Source organism: Barbatula barbatula (assembly GCF_947034865.1).
Source record: "Barbatula barbatula genome assembly, chromosome: 12".
In the NCBI taxonomy this organism is placed as follows: Eukaryota; Metazoa; Chordata; class Actinopteri; order Cypriniformes; family Nemacheilidae; genus Barbatula; species Barbatula barbatula.
Genome location: NC_136775.1, coordinates 2,679,690 through 2,701,391, shown reverse-complemented (window position 1 = coordinate 2,701,391; position 21,702 = coordinate 2,679,690). Strand labels below are relative to the sequence as shown.

Here is a 21,702-nt window from a genome sequence, read left to right as displayed (position 1 = left end):
TATCCGTCCTTCCGTCCGTCAGTCTGTCTGTCCGTCCGTCCGTCCGTCCATCCATCCATCCATCCATCCATCCATCCATCCATTCATCCCTCTATCCATCTACCTACCTACCTACCTACCTACTTACCTATCTATCATCAATACATCCGTCTGTCATCCCTCCATCTCATCTATCTATCTCGTCTATCTATCCCTCCATCCCTCTATCCGTCCATCCATTCATCATCCATTCATCCCTCTATCCATCTATCTACCTACATACCTACTTACCTATCTATCATCAATACGTCCGTCTGTCATCTATCTATCTATCTATCTATCTATCTATCTATCTATCTATCTATCTATCTATCTATCTATCTATCTATCTATCTATCTATCTATCTATCCCTCTATCCGTCCTTCCGTCCGTCAGTCTGTCGGTCGGTCCGTCCGTCCATCCATCCGTCCATTCATCCCTCTATCCATCTACCTACCTACCTACCTACCTACCTACCTACTTACCTATCTATCATCAATACATCCGTCTGTCATCCCTCCATCTCATCTATCTATCTCGTCTATCTATCCCTCCATCCCTCTATCCGTCCGTCCATCCATCCATCCATCATCCATCCATCATCCATTCATCCCTCTATCCATCTATCTACCTACATACCTACTTACCTATCTATCATCAATACGTCCCTCTATCTATCTATCTATCTATCTATCTATCTATCTATCTATCTATCTATCTATCTATCTATCTATCTATCTATCTATCTATCTATCTATCTATCTATCTGTCCCTCTATCTATCTATCTATCTATCTATCTATCTATCTATCTATCTATCTATCTATCTATCTATCTATCTATCTATCTATCTATCTATCTATCTATCTATCTATCTATCTATCTATCTATCTATCTATCTATCTATCTATCTATCTATCCCCCTATCCCCCTATCCATCTATCCACCTACCTACCTACCTACTTACCTACTTACCTATCTATCATCAATACATCCGTCTGTCCGTCCATCATCTATCTATCCGTCCCTCTATCCTTCCTTCTGTCCGTCCGTCTGTCTGGTCTGTCCGTCCGTCCGTCCATCCATCTGAGATGTATAATTTTTAATTTTCTTTCTTTGTTTCAGAGAACAGTAAAGATGGACAAAGGGAACCAGTGAGTATATATACAGAGACTATTAAATGCGCAGGCAGGCAGTCGTGTTTATGTTCAAAATGAAATGGGCATTTATAATTGCGTTGTTGTGTTTTCGCAGTGGTATTTCTCATTCCGATCAATTTCTGTCAAGTCAAGAATCATCTGTGGTCAACAAGTTCCAGCAGAAATACTGGAAAACCAAGCAAACTTTAATCAAAGTCACTGGAAAGAAGGAGGATGAACATGTCGTTGCATCAGACGCGGATCTGGACGCTAAACTTGAGGTGGAAATGTTCAGTTTATCCTTTAGGAAAAAAACTACAAATCAAATAGGGTGTATATAAAATGCTCCCAGCTAGCCGTGAGATTAAATTGAGCAAACTGAAACTTTGAGGACAAAATGTTTTATGCCTTTTAATCAATTTATACTCTTAAACGTTTGATAATAAACCTTTGCTCATGCATTTAGAATATTTATCTTCATGTAAAGAAATATACATACGCTCATGTGATCAATCTGGTTTAAAACCATCCAATCAGGTGTTTCATTCGGTACAAAGAACGTGCATGGAGCTCCTGAAGGTGATTGAACAATATCAAAGAAGGATTACATGTAAGTAAACATGAGACTATTTGATCAATATTCATGTTGTTGTCTTTACAGAAGGCTTGACCCTTAAAGAGTTTGATTCTATTATCAAAAGAAAATGTAAAGGTTTGGATTTTGTCTAGTTTTATCACAGGAGGAGAATGAACTGGGTCGGTTCTTGCGTTCACAAGGCTCTCAGGACAAAAGTCGAGCTGGAAAGATCATGCAGGCTACTGGAAAAGCTCTATGCTTCTCTTCGCAGCAAAGGTCAGTTCTGTACATCCGACCTTCTGTATGATCCCGGGAACACAAACAAATGTCATTGTCTTCAGAATGGAATATTAATATAAGTGTCGCAATGTGAAGCGAGCAGGGTCTTTACCAGTGCCCGAACCCGTGTACCATATACTGATTCACGACCTCGGTAGCAAGGGTGCTGATGGAGACACAGGGATGCTCTCTATTAAATTGGGCATGTAATACAAAAAAGGAAATGTTTTAAAGCTGCCGTGTGTAAGTTTTTGGAGGATCTGTTGACAGAAATGCAATATACTATACAGTACATAACTATGTCTTCACAGGATAGAGCTCACATAATGAAGCATCATGTTTATTATCCTAGAATGAGCTACTTCTATCTACATGCAGAGCGGGTCCCCTCACATTGAATTCACCATGTTGTTTCTACAGTAGCCCTAAATGGACAAACTGCTCTACGGAACGCATTTCCAAAATACGTTATCGCCTTCGACAAAGAAGCAAAAACACGACGACGTCTTTAGTCCTGTGTCAGCCACCTTAGTGCTTTGAAAAGGGAAGGGTGGAGTGAGACCTTGGACGCAATTCGCAATCCTCACCGCTAGATCTCAATTTCATACGTTGGACATTTGATGACATTTAAAAAAAAAGATTATTATACATTTTTATTATTCAAAAGTATAATTTAATTTGGACTATTTATGTGTAGTTATTTATTCTCTGATGTGTAGACTAATGTTAACTATTTTTTTGCAATATTATTTAAAAAAATAACACCTCAAAATGCCACCTACATTGTTTTACGTAATTTGTCATAACTAAATAAACTTCTACTGTATCATTAATATGTTCTTAAGCCCATTGCACATTGAGTCTGAAATTTACAATCCGAAATTTCAGCACGTATAAATAAAATAAATACGAGCTCACTTTGTGTCAATCACATTTACATGTTACACGTTTTTCCGTCCGTCGTAATTTTTTCTTGATTTTCAGCATTTTTCGCATCCGCTGTAAGCATTTTGAGATGCTTTTGTACAAACAAATCCTACAAATACGAAAAAACGCATATAAAAATTTCTAACTGAATGTTGCGTAGACCTTTACTCTTCTGAATCACAAAATGTTCCCTTTGACAAACATTTCGCTCTCCAGACTGGCATTACGGGGTCCGTTGAGTCGTCTGTACCAGGAGGTGGAAACCTTCCGTTACCGGGCGATCTCTGACACGTGGCTGACGGTGAACCGCATGGAGCAGTCACGGACAGAGTACAGAGGAGCTCTGCTCTGGATGAAGGACGTCTCTCAGGAACTGGACCCTGACACACACAAGCAGATGGAAAAATTTCGAAAGGTACTGTAGGTCTCACAATAAGCGTTACGTGACGTCCACCACAATGGGATGAGAAAGTGAAAAGTCTAGTTATCCGACACACATGCCTGTCGTTGTCTTTTATGAGCTTGTTCAGGTGTTTTTGAACTGTGCAGAACAGAGAAAGCCCCCGGAGCCGAGTCGAGTGGTATTTATCTTAAAGGGGTAGTTTACATAACAATATAAAACAGCTTTATTAACCCTCATGAAGTTCAAAACTTGTATATGACTTTTACCCGTAAAACACAAAAGAAGATATTTTGAGAAATATCTCTGTGGTTTTGTGTTCATACATTGGAAGTCAATGAGGTCCAAGGTTGTTTGATCACTAGAGTTTTCCAAAAATCTTCTTTTGTGATTGAAGAAAGACTAACAGATAAGGTACATTTGTAAATATAGCTTGTTGTTTTTGATAAGCAGTCTTTTCATACTTGTAAGGTTCAAACTCAGGTGCGTCTCAACAAGACAAGTTTTGACAAACTGAAGAATGATGTGTGTCAGAAGGTTGAGCTGCTCGGAGCCAGTCGCTGCAATCTCCTCTCGCATGTCCTGACAACCTATCAGGTACATGCACCGGTTTGGCATTTATATGTCATAGTGTACTTCGGATCTGCATTACATCCTCTTTACCTTAGTACAGAAACTGTAATAACATCAAGAAAGTTCACTTACTCACTTAAATATAAATGAATATTTTGAAACACATTCTCAATTAAATTGTGGAATAACACAAATCCAACTGGGAATTATGTTGTGGCTAAGAATAAAATTAATAAAAAATATGTATTTTAACATCTCAAGTGAAGTCTGTCTTTGTCTAGAATGTGCAGAAATGTTTTTCATGTATTTTTTATCACGCAGTGTTTTGTGCTCTCCCCCTGCTTTTTACACTGTATTTTTTTAAAAGCACACATCTCTTATGTTTTATTTTCATTGTTCAGTCAAACTTCATTTAAAAAATTGTAATAAAATGAATGTTATATTTACAATTATATGTTTCATCCTCAATCTTTCATACATATGCTTTCCGATCCAAAGATATTTCAAGACCATGCCAAACATTTCAGTAAAGTGACCTTAACCTTTGAACTGTAGCGTATACATGCATTTACAAACTATTGATATATAAAATTGTTTGACATATACATGTTTTATATAAGTAGAACACATAAGCCATGAATGAGTCTTTTTCTGAATGGATCATGAACAGTAGCATGAATAATAATTTCTCCCTCACAATTTAGTATAAACATCTGTTTTCCTGCCTGTTTTATAGACCACATTGTTACATTTTTGGGAGAAGACGTCTCACACTATGGCTGCCATTCACGAGAGCTTCAAAGGCTGTCATGACATTTCAACACTGGTGGTGAGACGCTTTAAATGAAACTAGACATGAAACCGTTATCGAGAAGAACTATGAAAGTTTAAAAAGGTTTTTCAAGTGTTTAAAGGTTATAAAGGCAGACAGATGCACAGACAGACCCACCAATTTGAACAATTACTGTATACATTTGTTCTACTGACTCGTCCAAACATTTTCTTTTACTTGCTTGGTTATCGAGACAATATTATGATATTATTCAGCTTAAACAAACAGATTTACAAATGTGTTACTAGCCACAAGATGTACAAAATTAGACCCTTGTCCTTTAATTTTAACAAATCGGCACATCTGTCTTTTGATGCATTTAGGATCAGGGCACGAAGAAAAAGCTAAAGAAGAAAACGAAGCCGAAGGCAGAACATGAGGAGACGAGACAGAGTACAGATGAGATGTAAGAGATGTTTTCTTCTCATTTTATCCAGTTCTGTCAATCAAAGCTCTACTCGATTATTTCTGTCTTGTGTATTTTAGGCTCATTTCAATCGAAGAAGAAAATCACAGCAGGACATATACACAAACAGGTAAATGTACCAAAACATGTAAATGTTCTATAAAATTTATTCGTAAAACAAAACGATTTAGAGAACATAGATACAACGTCACACTTCCTTAAAAGTGTAGCTGTGGGCTCTTGGATCGCCCCCTGGTGGCTGGCTGCAGTACAGGTCATAAACCCCACCCTTGGGCGGATGTTTGATACCACGGCTCCGCCTCCTTGCTCCACTATTCCTTCTGCGCAGGCCCAGGCTCCAAACTAACGGTTTTGCGTAACACGCCCATCATCAGTTGTTTTACGCTCAGTTCATTACAATGGAAGGAAGCGGAGCCACGCCGTCCTTTTTTACAGTCTTTGATACAACAGATAATATTGTTGTTATTATATAATAAATATTTTAGGGCCGTCAAACGATTAATCGCGATTATTCACACTCAGAATAAAAGTTTGTGTTGACATAATATACAGTACATCTGAGTACTGTGCTTATTAAATTTGTATTTATAAACACATACATGTATACATATTTAGGAAATATTTACATGTTTTCAATTATATTTAAATAATAATTTATATTAAATATACATTTCTATGTTTTTCTTTAAAATGCGTTTATGTGTATGGTTTTTGTTAATACAAAATTAATATGCACAGTACACAGACATATATTATGTAAACACAAACTTTTATTCTGGACGCTTTCATTTTCATTCTTTCCGTTTAATTTTTCGATCTTAATATTTTTGTACTTAATTTTTTAGGTAATGTATATCCAGTTTTGGTTATTAAGTTTAAGATTTACATTTTTTAACTAAATTGTCAAACATTGTGTTTAAGTGATGATGACTTGACTTTACATTGACTGTATGTACAGGAGAGGATGAGTGTTTCTCTTCCGGTCAGGAGAAGGATGTGCTGAGTCTGTTGAATGAGATTCTGGGCAGCAGTTCTCTGGAGGAGGGGGGTTTCTCACGGGAATGGCAGGAGGTGTTTGGTGAAAATGAGCCGGCGGGTAATAACAGAGCAGAGGTCCGGCCGGAGGAGGAGTCAGCGTTCTTTCTGCCTTCTAAACTTTTTGACCAGAGCATGAATGATCTACAGTCCGCTGTCTCAGGTGAGCAACATGTCTCACCATCACAAACCAGACTATCAGTATAAAGTGAAAAACACAGATTACTCTTGTCAGCAGGACCCCTTGGTTGTGCATATAAAAAGTCTCATTGTTCTGTAATCTAGGTTGGCCAACAGCCGTTCCACAGAATACATCCGAAAACACATCTGTAGCTGGCCAAATCTCTTCCAGACCTACAGCGAGAGGTACTTACCAATAAATGAGCTGCTGATCACTTTCATTCATTATAAATGCTGTGACTTATGATTGCAAAGTCGATCATTAACAAGGTTTGGTTTAACATTTACAACCTTTACAAAAAAAGTTATTTCAAGTCAAAGAAATGTACAGAATTATCTTGTTTAAAATATGAATATGTATCGCAATTACAGATCCGAGCTCAAAAGATCTCTCCGCTTGGTTCAACCTGTTTGCCGATCTGGATCCGCTGTCGAACCCAGATGCGATTGGCCGAACAGACGAGGAACGGGAGCTGCTTAATGCGTAATCATCTGTTACAGATGCTCGTGTCATGTGGACCACAAAACCTGTCATAAGTAGCACTGGAACACTTGTTTAGCCAATTGCCAACAATACGTTGTATGGGTCGATATTTCTTTTATGCCAAAAATCAATACGATTTTAAGTAAAGTTCGTGTTCCATGAAGATATTTTCCTACGGTAAATATGTCAAAACTTTATTTCTGTGAGTGGATGCAGCAAATCGCAAACAAAAATGGTTCAGAAACCCTCCGATTTTCAAATAGTTGAATCTCGACTAAATCATTTCTGATCCTATCAAACCACATGTCAATGGAAAGCTTATTTATTCAGATGATGTGTGAATCTCAATTTCAAACAATTGACCCACAAGACTTTGTAAGGTTTTGTGGTCCAGGGTCACACAACGCTGCACACGTGTAAGAGCTATGCCTGTATTAGACTTGTTACAGACATTTCTTTTTTATATTATAGAAGTACCTTAACTATTTCATGCCAAAGTACTTCAACGATATTTGCTCTGACTTGATTTGATGTCTCTTTCCATTGCAAGTATTATTGAGGCAGTTGCCATAACCTTTTGTGTATTAACTGTATGATAATATGTTGATTTTGTATACTTTAATATTGCAAGTATCCATATTTGTATCATTATTTATTTAAAATATTTAGCCTTGATTAAGCATGAACGAAAGATGTGGAGAACAGTTTTTGCAAATGTTATTTATAAACCTTAAACTTTCTTGACTGCATTATTTCTTAGTTTAGTGCCATCAACTTAAACTAATGCCGCATTTCAAAAGCCTTAAATATGATGGAGGTTCATTTCATTGATTCATATCTCTAAGAAAACTTGAAAATGCAGCTATTGATAAGTCAAAGGGCACAACAGTAACCAGACTCTTTTCTGTGGTCTTGATTCTGAAAGTTACTGCTTTTATTCAAAACAATAAGCCGTCGATTCAAGCTATACATTACATGAGTTTGTGCGTTGCTCGGGAATTGAACTCACGAATATAACATAAAACGTCGTAAAATGCTATATATTTGAATGTATTTGAAGTTTATTGCAGAAGATTTAAATATACAAATAAATGTGTTTAGGAATGTGGGAAGACTCGAAGCTGTTGTCATTTGCATTGCATCATGGGAATTCCCTTTTTTAGCTTAACGGTAATAAATTATTTGTGACTCTCATGACTGTTTTTCAAAACGAAGTTGAAATCCCTTCAACTTGGAGCTCATTGTAGGTCTGTGTTAAAGATTTCAAGCATTACCGGCGACTTCAGAAAATACTAAATAATTATTTCTGTTGTTTGTCAAAGTGAATTATGCACTTATTTGAGTTACGTTTTTGCCTGAAGTTCTGTGTCTCATGTACTCCTAGGTATGTTATGCTTCGTCAAATTTGCAGAATCTAAACTATAAAATGCATATAAACATGCACTATACAATAACGTTTTTACTTATCGTATTGAAACAACATTAATTCACAGAACACCTTATATGTACAATTAGACCAAACAGCCTTACTGAGTTCTTATCAATGCTGTTTTGGAAAAAAATATATTTATAAAGTTTTAAAGCATTATGTAATGTTTTATGCATTAATATGCTGGTACTAAATGGCGAAGATAATTAGAAATAAGAGGAGAGCATGACTATACCTGTGTCCGAAAATATTACTCTGCTTAAGTCAATGTAGAAAGCCCATTTCAACCAAGTTGAAATCGAATTAATTTGAAATTTAATGATATTAAAGTGACATTCAGTTGCATTTCACATTACACAACATTTTGACTAAAGTTTTTAAGTTAATTGATTATGCAATGTTACCTAATGTTGCCTTTATTTATTACAGTGTTTAAGTAAACAGGTTTTATAAAAGTCAATCAAAGTGTCACTCACAGATAGGATAGGCTGAAATAAAAACACCAGAAGCACGTGTAAATATATGCAAATAGTATGCATTTAAGGTCACTTTAATGTGAGGATCCAGCAGTATAATGAACCAATGATGGTTAAAGAACAATGTCACATAAAACCCAGTTCAGTACAGAAGATTTGAAGTTAAGGCTGAATGAAATATATTTAACCTTCACAAAGTATTTGCCTTTACTTATTAATAACGACTGTTTGGTCGAAATGACAGTTCATCCGATATATGAAAACAAATATTCAGTAGTCAAAAAAAAGAAAATCACAGTTTAAATAAATACCAAGAAATGTATTTAATATCATCATAGGCTGAAAAGGTCACTCAGCCCTTCAGGAGGTTTAACCTGAGTCAGGTGTTTAAGGCATGTGAGATTTTTGGCCATTTGCCTTAAAGATTATCGATAACAGTATTTAATCAGCTAATCCGTTTACAAATCTAATGTTCATAACCAGGTTAGTTAGAAGATGCTGTGCGGTTAAGTAAAGGTCTGTGCAGTGTGAAACGGCTAAAAAAAGTACACAGGAGATTTTTGTACAACCCTTTTCAAACGTGCCCTAGCAAGGCTCTTCTCTGGGTTTTCCGGACAGCTTACATATAAAAGTTTGTCAGATTTGATTGGCTAACTAAGCAGCAGGCACTTTCTAATACTGCGGTGTTCAGAAGGCACCGGATGGAAGCCGTTTTGTGCCGAGGCCTCCGTAAATAAGGCCGACGTTTGTCCTGCGGTCTGATGATCCAGAGAACCGGGCCGAGCGGTGCGTTCTGCAGGGAAAAACGATGAACACAGCAGCTTCACGGGACAGAACGCTGAACCGCTTGGAGAGAAGTTCACCTTGTTTCTGTCTGGACAGGAGAAGATGGGAAAGCCTTGGGTCCTACAAGTACTAAAGAGAAAAAAGAACCATATAAGACCAAATTTCATGTACAGACAGAGAAAAATATGGCATCCCTTACTGGAAAAAAAAATGTTAATGTGTTTCAATGGCAACATAAAGTATAGTTTTAAACATCTATTTTTAATAGCAACTTCACTTAAAAAGAACGATTAAATGTTGTATTTTGTAAAAGTTTATATTCTGTAAACTTGTTTTACTTTTTAAGAATTTTCACCTGTGGACACCACAATTCGACCCAGATTTTCAGAAAATGTCTGAAAACACACCATTACAGGAGGGAAGGTACTTACACAATATCTTCAAACACTTTGACTTTCTCGCAGCCTTCGGGAGGCTCGCGTTTAAATGTGTAACTGTGGTTGGGTGTGGGTGAGCAGGCGAGTTGTGGGACGGGTGAATCTCTTGTGCGATCTGAAAAAGCAAAATTAAGTCTCTGCCCAGGAGTATAATAATCATTATTGTTTAAGTGACATCTGTATGTGCTTTTGTTGTACCTTTCTCAGTGTCCAGAGATGGAGAAGAACAGCCGCGTGGACTACAGGAGACCTCTGTGTCGTGAGGGTTAACATCACTGTGATGCAGAGGTGGAACAGGTGCACGCCCACCATCTCGTACCTCCAACGCCTGAACCAGAAGAACATATGGATTTTTTTACAACCTGTTGTTACATTAAGATCTATATATGTTTGATTGATCGTTACAGTGTCATCTCATAAAGCACAGAGGTACGAAAGAGCATTTGGATGAAAATTACAATCTAACATATTAGGTGAGGTATATTATGTAAAAAATCTAATTACACGCTTGAATATCATATTTTTTCACAGTGAGTTTAGCTAATGTACACTTTATGAAAAAATGCAACACCTTTTTTTATTTTATAATTTTCCACCTTTGGAAAAATGCAAAAATGTGTACAGAAATAAAATTGAATTGAAGAATAAAATAAAAATGCATATCTTAAAGAATAACTCCATTACTCAGTAAATACTGTAAATTGTGATTTTCATTAAATACGCAGAAAGTTTCCTATGATGCTTAGAATAAGGTTAAGGACATGGAATATACAGTTTGTACTAGAGATCAACCGATATATCGTTTTACCTTTATATCCTCTGATATTACTTTTGATTTCAATCTAGTTTGATGTTACATATATTGATGCAGGATATTATTTTGATAGATATAATGAGGGGAAATATTCCATTCTTTATCACCAACAATAGACTCAACATCTGTTTAAAGTCCAGTACAGACAAGATACTAAAACGTGTATAACTTGTTGTTAGTGTTTACTGAATGCGTTTACTGAATTACTGAACAAAAAAAGTTAAATGAACAGATTTTGCAATTTTCAGTTGAATAAAATGCATTTTCTTCAAACAGTGAGCGAAATTATTATTTGATCCGGCTGATTTTGTAAGTTCGTCTATAATTTGATGGTCGGTTTATTTTAACTGATAGAGACGGAATATACAAAATTTTCTATAAAGGTTATAAATTGATTTGCATTTCTGTCATTCAAATAATAATACGACCCCCGAGCAAAACATAACATTGTACTTTGTGGAGAAAACCTTGTTGGCAAGCACGGAGGTTAGTCATTTCTGATAGTTGTCACCAGGTTTGCACATGTGTCAGGATACACTTTATTTCCTCTATAAATCTCTAAGGTTTCTTGGTTGTTGCTCAGCAAATTGGAGTACAGCCCCATCACAGATTGTCTATAGGACTGGTGTCTCGAGACTGGCTGGGAAATTGAATGTGCTTCTTGAGCCACTCTCTGGTTGGCGATATGCTTTGGGTTTTGTCATGTTAAATGCACATCCACGACCTATATCTTAAGTGATCTAGTAAAGGGGAGGTGGTTCATGCCCAATATTTTACAGTGCACGTGCCTCAGCCCCTCAATGCGGTGAAGTCATCCTGTACATTATTGCACGTTGCATTGTTTATGCATACAAATAAGTTCACATCTGCTCACCTTTGTGATCACAAGGCAGTAATCATTAGGACTCAAGTCGAAAGAAATTGGATATATGACACTCGTTTACTTGACATTTGTTTAGACGGACCTATATTTTCTGTGCTTTTTCCATTAAAAGACACGAATTGTTCGTCGTTGTTAGATTTAGGGTCCTAAAAGACACCTGATTACTGACGACACAGGCGGACAGATGATTCGCTGATTTGTGTCGCCTTGAAAGTCTGATTTACTTAAGGTTGAGTTCAAGAAACTTTTACGTCATTCTACTTTCTACATTTATTTCGCATATTGTTAATATCATTGTTGCTGCTGCTTTATAAATTAAAACAGTATGACAGTAAATAAATATCGGTTCTGACTATCGGCCACATAATCATGCAAATAACTGGTATCTGTATCAGTTATAAAAACTCTATATCAGTCGATCACTAGTTTGTACAGTATAAAAACCCTACGGCTGTGGGATGTGTGTGTGTGTACCTTCTTCTCCATCCTCCCCCAATTTTCACAGACGAACACATTTTCTAACTCTTGGTTAATACAGTCAGTATAGCTGGGAATTCTACGTATGACAGGCCGTGCAAAGACCGGCTTAGATGAAGATGCTGAGAGATGCTTTGGCTGAAAACACACACAAAATAAATACACTTTCATTTAAAAGCAGATCGTAGAGAAGTAATGTAAGAGAGAGCAAACACAAACGCGCACAATTACGCACCTGTGTTTGTGACGGCTGTGTGGATGTTACGTCTTCTTTTTCCTTCACACTGCGGCTTCCCTTCAAACTGCGCTGAAGCTGCTGGCGAAGTTTAGTGATCTACAAATCACATGAAACGTCAGAAACAGAAGGAAGGAACACTGAGCACGAAACTTGAACATTAACAGATATCAATACACTACTCATGTGTAGTTATATAATCTATGTTCTTTGAGCTCAGTTGAAGTTGTGGGTTCGATTCCTACATGCTGAAAAAAGTCCACATACATGTTAAAATGGTGACTTGGTCTGACATTATAGATTTAATCTACCATTGAGCTTGTTAAAAAAAGATCCTGTAGAAAAGACGGCTTTGTGAATGCACATAAGGCAAATAACCCAGCATCACATCAATTTTATGTCCACAAATCATTACACGTCATCAGCCGTTGTTTCATAAAGGTTAAATATATTTAGCACATCCGTCTCAAGTTTGTCTGTGTATACGCAGGTGTTTTTATATGTAGAAGTACCTCCATGAGATGGTCAGCGCTGCCCCATGATGCTGAGCGCTTGTGTGTGTTCATCTCTCCTCCATCATCACTCCAGAAGCCAGGCGTCTACAATAAACATCATACGGGGGTAAGATCATATAGGCAAACGTACAGCACTGGATACAGATCAGGGTTTGGCAACCAAACGTTGCTTGTTTTGATAGCAGTGAAAAGCACAACATGGCAAGCACACAGTCTCTTTGACATATAAGTTGCATCTTATCTGTGAAGAACACAAGGCTTTCGGTGATCTTGAACAAAACAGTCAATTCCAACTTTCTGCGATATAGACGGTTCATATTTATCACATTTGTTTGAATTGACATCTAGAATAAGTCTACATTTAACTCCAACATTTGTTTTTACCGCATTACAAACAGCCACTGCACTGCATGCCTTTAACATCACATATACAATAAAATATGTTGCGCAAAATTTATTTCTTGTTTCCCAGCGCAAATACGTAAGTATTTATTAAAAATATACTTTTATTTAAAGAGGAAAATTATGTAAGATATTAAGTCTTAAACCCAAAAATGTGGCCGATATTTTTCCTCACTTGCCCCGTTTATAAAGTGCACTAGTACTATACTTTTTGAAAGTAAAAATAAAAACTGTACTTTTGTGTACTTCTCAGAAATATACGTTCAGTATGTACTTCTAAAAACACATTTGTGCACTCTAAATTTAAGTTACTTTTCTAAACTAAAAAGCGGGCTATATAGTCCCAAGCAGTACTAAAATGGTACACGTACAAGTAGCCTAGTACTTACTACATAAACTTATACCGGATTTTGAATAAACCACTTTTGATTCTCGTGATTAATATATCTCTTAATCACAATGTGAAGATATTTATACCGTAAAACAAGAAAAGAGTGCAGTGTACAGATATCAGCTGTATATAATATTTAAAGCCATCTCTTTACTATCCTGTTTGCTTTAGAATATAATCTCAAAGTCTCAAAGCAACAACAGGATGCTTGTGGTCCGATAATGCTCTTTGTCTTTTTGACCAACACCATAATAAGACAAAGACCTCGAGCTACAAAAAGAGCCACGCAAGATGGACATCTTGACCCCAAACATGAACTTCAGTCTTTCTTCCCGACACCCATTCTCTAGTTTTCAAAGGAACCTGTCTTGTCGTGTTACAACTTGAACTTTCAGGCTCTTGAATACGTTTTGTTTTAATGGTATGCTAGAAGATAAACTCGAAGTGTATGGAAGTTAAGGGTGAGGTATCATACGGAGAACTGAAATGTCATTGTGGGTTGTTGTAGGTTTAACTGAAGCTCTTTTTGATCTGAAGAGATGTTGGCTCTTCTCCAAAACCTGCTGCCTACACAGTGAGCTCCCTTCTTACGTTACATCCTAACTGAATTACAACCGGTTTTAGTTAGCATGTGTCCAATGCGGAAACTTTGTTGTACGCAAGCTGTTTGCAAAGCTAAATTAAAGTAAAAATAAAAGAGAATCCCAAAATTCAAACAAAATGTTTTCTCTTTAGTATCTCAAAATCTGTAAGTATTTCTTTAAGAAATTTGTGTTTCTCCCAGACATCAATGATAATTAAATGCAATTTATATATATATATATATATATATGGGTATATATATATCTATAGCGTTTTTCACAATGTGCATTGTTCCAAAGCAGCTTTACAGGGGAAAATAAGAAAACCGAAAAACACAAAAAAGGTAAAACACAGTACATGGTGTTTATTTATTCTAGTAAATAATATCTAATGTCAGCATCTCCTGGTGGTTTATTTAGCATATTTTGCTTGAAGTGAATGCTTGGCTGAAAAGATGTGTCTTTAATCTAGATTTAAATTGGGCGAGTGTGTCTGATCCTCGAATAGAGTCCTGAAGGCTGTTCCAGAGTTTAGGTGCTACGTATGAGAAAGCTCGACCCCCTTTGGTGGATTTAGTTATTCTAGGTATTATCAAAAGTCCTGAGTTTTGAGATCTTAGAGAGCGTGATGGGTTGTAGTGTGATAGAAGCTCTGTTAGGTAGGTAGGGGCTAAACCCTTTAAGGCTTTATAAGTGATTAAAAGAACTTTAAAGTCAATACGATACTTAATGTGAAGCCAGTGAAGGGTTGATAACATTGGCGTTATGTGATGGTATTTTCTGGACCTGGTTAGAACTCTGGCAGCTGCGTACTGAACTAACTGTAGTTTGTTTATTGACGATGCAGGACAACCACTAAGTAGAGCATTACAGTAGTCAAGTCTTGAGGTCACAAATGCATGAATAAGCTTCTCCGTGTCAGCCAACACATAGAATATTTCGTAATTTGCCAACATTTCTTTATTTTGAGGCTGTTTTTGTGACATTTGAGATGTGATTTCGAAATGACAGGTCTAATATGTCTAAAAATCTTTTACAGTATTTGTTGGAGTAACAGTACAACCTTCAACTTGCAGTTTATAATCAGAAAAATTCGGTTTGCGTGTCTTTGGTCCCATAAGTAATATTTCAGTTTTATTAGAATTTAAAAGAAGGAAATTACAAGTCATCCAATGTTTTATATCTTCGATAGACTCTGCTTATTTGGAAAGCTGGGAGGAATCATCTATTCTTGATGAGATTTATAGCGGAGTATCATCTGCATAGCAATGGAAGCTAATTCCATGTTTTTTAATAATGTTCCCAAGGGGCAGCATGTGTATGGAGAATAGCAAGGGTCCTAGAACCGATCCCTGAGGTAATCCATAATTTACTTGCGTTAGATTTGTTGATTCCCCATTTAAATGGACAAATTGATGTCTATCTGATAAGTAAGATCTGAACCACAATAACGGTATAATTGTGCAAGCGATCTGTCTCCATCAAAAATGTCTCCATTAAAGATGTCAACAATGTCTCAAACTGAGCTCAGATTTGACAAGTCTGCAGTCAAAAGTTCATATCTTAGTCTCATTTTTATTTCTCTCAGCAACTTTACTCGAAAATATACTAGGAACCTCTGCCACTAAGTCGACAAAACAACAAAAAAATTTTATCTCATGAGCTATGAAACCTCGGAGCAATACAATCTTCCAATATTATTATCAACAATAATATCATGAAGTATTAAAAGAATAAACAGGGTCAATCTTAAATTCATGTTCTCTTCAAGACAGTCTTCGAGAACTCTTAAAACACGAATCATTTATTCATTTATAATGTTAAACCATGACAAAAGCTGCGAGTGTCGACAAAGGGCCGCAGAGCCCCGTCCTGTGGTGTGACACAGAAAGAGATGTCGAGAGGAACAGGATTATTTTGACATTCTCTGCGCTCGGGGATGACGAGGCCTCCGCAAGCCGGTTTGCACATTAGCATATGTATGGAGGTCGCTGCAGGCAGCTCAGCGCAGGCACACAAAGAACGGTCGGAGAGCGCCAGGTGGTGAGGAGATACACAGCCATGTGCATTCTCAACCATTAGGTACTGTGTACACACCTACACACACACGCAGGACGACAGGTGCAAACTGCTGCACCTCCAGAAAGAATTCACTGCAGACAAGACCAGAAAAAAACTTTGTATGGCAGCAGACTGCCGTAAAGCATTGGGCTTTTGAGAGTGTTTTGTTTTAGGGGGGACCGGAGGTCTCGGCACAGCCAAAAGACTTTGCGATGCTGTTGTGACTATAAGCATCAGCACAAACAAATGATTATTTTAGCCAAAAATGAATAAGTAAAAACCCTGGTGAATATTCCAAAAGAAAAAAAACATAGGTTTTTTCTCCCATCAATGAGATTGGGTAAACTTTTGCTTAAAGGTCCAATGTGTAACTTTTTGGAGGGTCTATTGACATAAATGCAATATAATATATATAACTAGGTCTTTGGAGGTGTAGAAAGACTTCACATAATGAAGCGTTATGTTTTTATTACCTTAGAATGAGCTATTTCTATCTACATACACCGCAGGTCTCCTTACATTAAATTCACCATGTTGTTTCTACAGTAGCCCTAAAAGGACAAACTGCTCTACAGAAGTCGTTTCGTAAATACGTTATCTCTTTCGGCAAAGATGCGAAAACGTGACGACATCTTAGTCCTGTGTCAGTCTCCGTAGTGCTTTAATAGGGGGGATGGAGTGCGACGTTGGGTTGCAAATCTCAACCTCACCGCTAGATGCCGTTAAATGTCATGGACTGGACATTTCAATCTTCCACATCACAGATCTTTCTCTTGAAAAAAAGGCAAAATATCAAAAATGTTTTTGAGTTTCAGAAGTGATGTCACCGTCTCAAACTGAGCTCAGATTTGCCGAGTATCCAATCAACCGTAGATATTATTGAATATCTCAATATGAGCTCAAACATTTCTCATCAACATTACCCAAATCGGTATTCATTAACTTAGTCAGCATGGACTTACACTTTTAACTTTCTCAATGAACAATCTTGATCTCCTTGTGTGGGGTTAATATATGCAATAAACTCTTTGTAAACCTTTAAAAGCATTGTATTAATTTAGCTTCCAATGTGACTTTTCTTCAGCTGATGTTACCAAGTCATATTTCTAAATAAACCAATTGTGTCATGACGCATAGAAGTACAATCCAACATTTTGTCTCACATCCTCTTTCGCTAGGTTATACAGAAGTACAATGGGCCATGGTCGCATACAATGCGTAAATGTTGCAATATTCAATTACACAAAACATTTCATGAAAGGAAATTTGTTATACAACAATTTGTGATATTACAACATACATAAGAGTCTATATAGCTCATAGATAATGTGATAATAAACGACAACTGTGAATGTGTGAATGAGTTCATAGATACATCTCTGACACCAGTAGGTCAAAGTAATCGCAATAACGGTTCAGAGAAGCTTCACGTTTGCTTTGTAATACAACACAATAAGTCACACATTTTTACATTGTCTCACCTGTGTGGCTTTATCACTCATGGAAGAGGGCCGGGGATGGTACGGCTCTCGCGGCCACTGTCCAATCAGGTACTTCTCAGGAAGATCGTCCAATGAGATTGGCTGTCGGCTGGCCGATCGTGCTGTTGAGAAAACGCAGAGTGGATGTTAGTGATTATGTGGGTAATAGCCAGTGACATGACGGCACTGCAGTGATGGAGAGGAAGTTGGTGGGTGTCAATGGAAAGTGATGAGCTTGTATCTATACTGTCAAAGGACAGTTCACATACAAAACAGACAGAGTTTAGAATGGAACAGAAACTAGAATTACGTTTTCAGAAGCAAATATAATTCCCGTAAATGATTTCCCACCGGCACAATTCCAATGTGGTTGCAAGGTTGGCGTTTAGTGATTCAAGCAAAAAACATATGAAATGTATAAACGTTGCCCAAATGGGCATTCAAAAGTTTGATCATTTATCATCCACTAGGCTGAAACTGTCTGTATTTTAGAAAGTTAAATGCATGATTTAACTTGATTTAACTACTTTAATGTGTAGCACAAGCTAAAGTGTAATATTTTAGCTTGACACCAAACTAATAAGAAATCATATAAGTGCGATACAGAAATCAGATCACCACATTGATAAAAACTCTGCCACCCACGTGTAATTTCATACCCGTATAAAATAACTTTGTTCTGATGAACACAGAGAAAGATATTTGGAAGAATGTTAGCAATTTGCAGTTCTGGAACATCATTGACTGCCATAGTAGGAAAGAATGTAATGGTGGTCAAAGGTGTCCCAAAAATATTAGTTTTTTTTCATTCTTCAAAATATCTCATTGTGTTGAACAGAACAAAAAGGTACAATATTTTGTTTCCTACTATGATCGTGTATGATGTCCCAGAACTGAAAAATTGCCAACATTCTTACAAAGATCTTTCTTTGTGTTTAACAGAACAAAGAAATGTATACATGTTTGAAACAACCCGAGGGTGAGGACATGATGACAGTGTTTTCATTTTTGGGTGAACTAGCCCTTTAAAAAAGTAAATTCAGAGTCAAATATACTACTATATGTACTACGGCATTACACGGAAAGAACTGCGAAAATACAGAACACAAACCAAAAACAACTTTTGGCAATATTTATGGAACAGCGGGTGTCCTTTAAATGACTGTTCTTACATTAGGGTTCCGCTCCAAGACACACAGCAGGAAATGAAACAAAATGAAACTGCTCACAAACCCACATTCACGTACACACACCAACAGCTGAATATCATAACAAGTCGCCTGCACGCTGCCCGCAGCACATGCATCTGCAACACAGACGCCTGTGCAAGCAAGCAGAAATGGCAAAACGTATGCAAAAGAGCCATCGAAATGCCATTGTATGGCCTTTACCCTTTGCTCATTGTTTTACACGACTGAAAAAGAAAACACATTGTAAGTGTCACTCAGCCAGCGCTGTCGGTTACAGTACAGGCCTGACAAACTGACACGGCCTGAATGAACCATCAATATTTCGGCGTACACACCTTTTTTTCGGGCATTTGTTGGGGGGGACGGCTACATTCACTTGCAGATTGCTGCAAGGCAGCTGCAAGGCCTTTGTGTGGAAGTGAAGCGTTTCAAATGCAAATCCACACAAGCATCAGACACTCCATGCGCAGATTGTGCACGGACAGAAAGCTTTCGGATTTCTTAGGTACAGAACACTTTAGAGAATAATATGTTAGTGATATAAAGACAGAGGGCTTCAAAATGTGAACGATTGTCAAAACGTCAAAAAATGTGTTTTATTCTTTCGCACGATGTGACCTTGAACACAAAAGATTAACACAGTAAAACAAAGAAGTAGACTAGACAGATGCTTAGCTGGTATCCTTAATACTTTTATTAAAAAGTAGTCAATTACAAACCCCAAAAAAATCCAACAGTGTAAAATAGCTTTCATATCACTATTTGGAAATTCAAAGAGTCACGTTTTGATTTACTTCTGCCATTCTCATCAAAAAAAAATCGTAAAACGCGAATTGAGCGCGTTGCATTGTGGGATGTGGAATTCTGCGCAGCACGCGCTGGCGATCGGTGCAAAATTTAAGGAACAGAAGAACATAAATGTAGAAAATACACGCAACGTGTCGCCTAAACAGCAAATGTTTTAATTATGTTTCATTAAATTTGACATAATATGCTAAATACTAAAATGCTCAAATTGACCGATAAATATACGAAAATTTACAACAAAATGTTCGAGTTTATATTGTATTGCGCGAGAGGAAAGTTATATAATTATACAAACTGATAAAGATCAATTGCACACGAAGCAAAATAACAAGGCGAATGTGTATAGACAACAAAACAAGTATGTGCACACGTATGCAAACACTTAAAACAACAACAACAAGAAAAAAGATCCAGTGACTAAAACCTTCTGGATTAGGTTTTGAAGTCAAATCTGAAAAGAAACTGAAATGTGACTAAAAGAAAGAAAGCAAACCAAGATATTCAGATGCGTGTAATGATGACACATACGGTCACACTGAATATAGTTTTGTAAAATGTAAAGTTAACGAACTTTCACAAAAGACAACACCATATGTTTTTGTTCAGTTACCTCTCCCGGCTGTTTTGAAGTGAGACTCTGTTGGCATCTTGGTGGCTTTAAGGACGTGCGTCATATCTACAGCCTCCGAGGAATACGAGGACGAGGACGAGGATGAGGTTTATAAAAGCAGAATGAATGAGATCCCATACGGTCACAACTCCATCTCCGCTGCCGGTGAGGTTCTCTGGCGCAGCTTGAGTTACCGTCGCATCTGGTGCGTAACGAGAACTGAAACGCGTCCGTGCGTAAAGCTGTTAGACGCGTGACTTCCTCTTAAACTGCTACACGGCTTTTTATTCCCCGTTAAACTTCATCAATGTAACGCAAACAGGTCTTGTGTTCAGCCCGAGACATGCTGCCTGTTCGTCATTGGCTCGTGTTTGCTTTCCTACCAAGAAGATCCAATGGGCCCGTTGGAGTTCCTGTTGGGTGGGGTTTAGCTGTGCGGGGAGAAAAGAGCACACGCTGCGGTTGAGAATATCATCAGCTGTTTTCATGGTCTTGGTGTCTGAGCAGAGAAAGTTTGCTTGGAATTTCGAGATAAAAGATTATGTTAGATGCCAAAATGTCTTTGTTTAGGCGACTCACCATTCAGTCATTTCAACAAAAAATGACATGCAAGCCTCTTTAAAAGGATGAATATGGAGTAACAATAAACAAAATTTCTACTTATTCATCTTATCATATTCATTTCAACATTTACCAATACGTATAAGGTTATAATCCGTTAAGAGGTAAATGTGCAATAATTCAATATGTATACACATTTTAATTGAAAACCAAGTTTAATGAATGAGACTTTATTGTGTACTTCTACCATATGTAAAATCATTACTTAGAGTAAAGTCTCATTTTAGTTCATCTAAATCTGCAGATTATAGATTTTTTTTTAAGAAGGAGAATCTGTTTACATAATACTGAAATACTGTAGATCAAGCGTCTCCAACCTTTTTGTAAGCGAGGGCTACCAAAATATATAAAATCCTCTAGAGGGCAACTTGTTGATAACATGCTTTCAAACTTTAAACACGTGATGCCTTATTTTTACGCTCACACCAAATTCAGGTTTCTTTCAGATATTTTTGCACTTGAACATAGTAAAGCTTATAACACTTGCAATAATAAACTTTCATGACGATGCTGATCGGTATAGTCACAGATTTGTCACTGTCTTGAGCATTATTGGTGAGCTCTGTGTTTAGCGGGCACCTTACAGAGTTCATGCGGGCTACCAGGTGCCCACGGGCACCACGTTGGAGACCCCT

General features: G+C 37.2%; 2 protein-coding genes across 2 annotated transcripts in view; one reads left to right on the top strand and one right to left on the bottom strand.

The window, feature by feature from the left end:
• Positions 1 to 7,979, top strand: part of ica1 (islet cell autoantigen 1) — an 8,518-nt gene extending 539 nt beyond the window's left edge. The window contains exons 2-13 of the mRNA XM_079470289.1: positions 1,144 to 1,172; positions 1,273 to 1,438; positions 1,695 to 1,767; positions 1,887 to 2,010; positions 3,157 to 3,355; positions 3,812 to 3,937; positions 4,650 to 4,742; positions 5,069 to 5,151; positions 5,232 to 5,281; positions 6,131 to 6,370; positions 6,493 to 6,573; positions 6,760 to 7,979. Of these exons, the coding sequence (XP_079326415.1) occupies positions 1,156 to 1,172; positions 1,273 to 1,438; positions 1,695 to 1,767; positions 1,887 to 2,010; positions 3,157 to 3,355; positions 3,812 to 3,937; positions 4,650 to 4,742; positions 5,069 to 5,151; positions 5,232 to 5,281; positions 6,131 to 6,370; positions 6,493 to 6,573; positions 6,760 to 6,875 (1,368 nt within the window). The 5' untranslated portion in view covers positions 1,144 to 1,155 and the 3' untranslated portion in view covers positions 6,876 to 7,979. The remainder of the gene's footprint in view (positions 1 to 1,143; positions 1,173 to 1,272; positions 1,439 to 1,694; positions 1,768 to 1,886; positions 2,011 to 3,156; positions 3,356 to 3,811; positions 3,938 to 4,649; positions 4,743 to 5,068; positions 5,152 to 5,231; positions 5,282 to 6,130; positions 6,371 to 6,492; positions 6,574 to 6,759) is intronic.
• A 592-nt stretch (positions 7,980 to 8,571) lies between these two features.
• glcci1b (glucocorticoid induced 1b) lies at positions 8,572 to 20,932 on the bottom strand. The gene is made up of 8 exons (XM_079470277.1): positions 20,447 to 20,932; positions 17,840 to 17,961; positions 12,921 to 13,007; positions 12,409 to 12,507; positions 12,171 to 12,311; positions 10,198 to 10,327; positions 9,994 to 10,114; positions 8,572 to 9,691 (listed from the first exon to the last, which is right to left on the bottom strand). Exons 1-8 carry the CDS (start codon positions 20,508 to 20,510, stop codon positions 9,427 to 9,429), a joined length of 1,029 nt encoding a protein of 342 aa, XP_079326403.1. The 5' UTR covers positions 20,511 to 20,932; the 3' UTR covers positions 8,572 to 9,426.
• Positions 20,933 to 21,702: the final 770 nt, after the last annotated feature.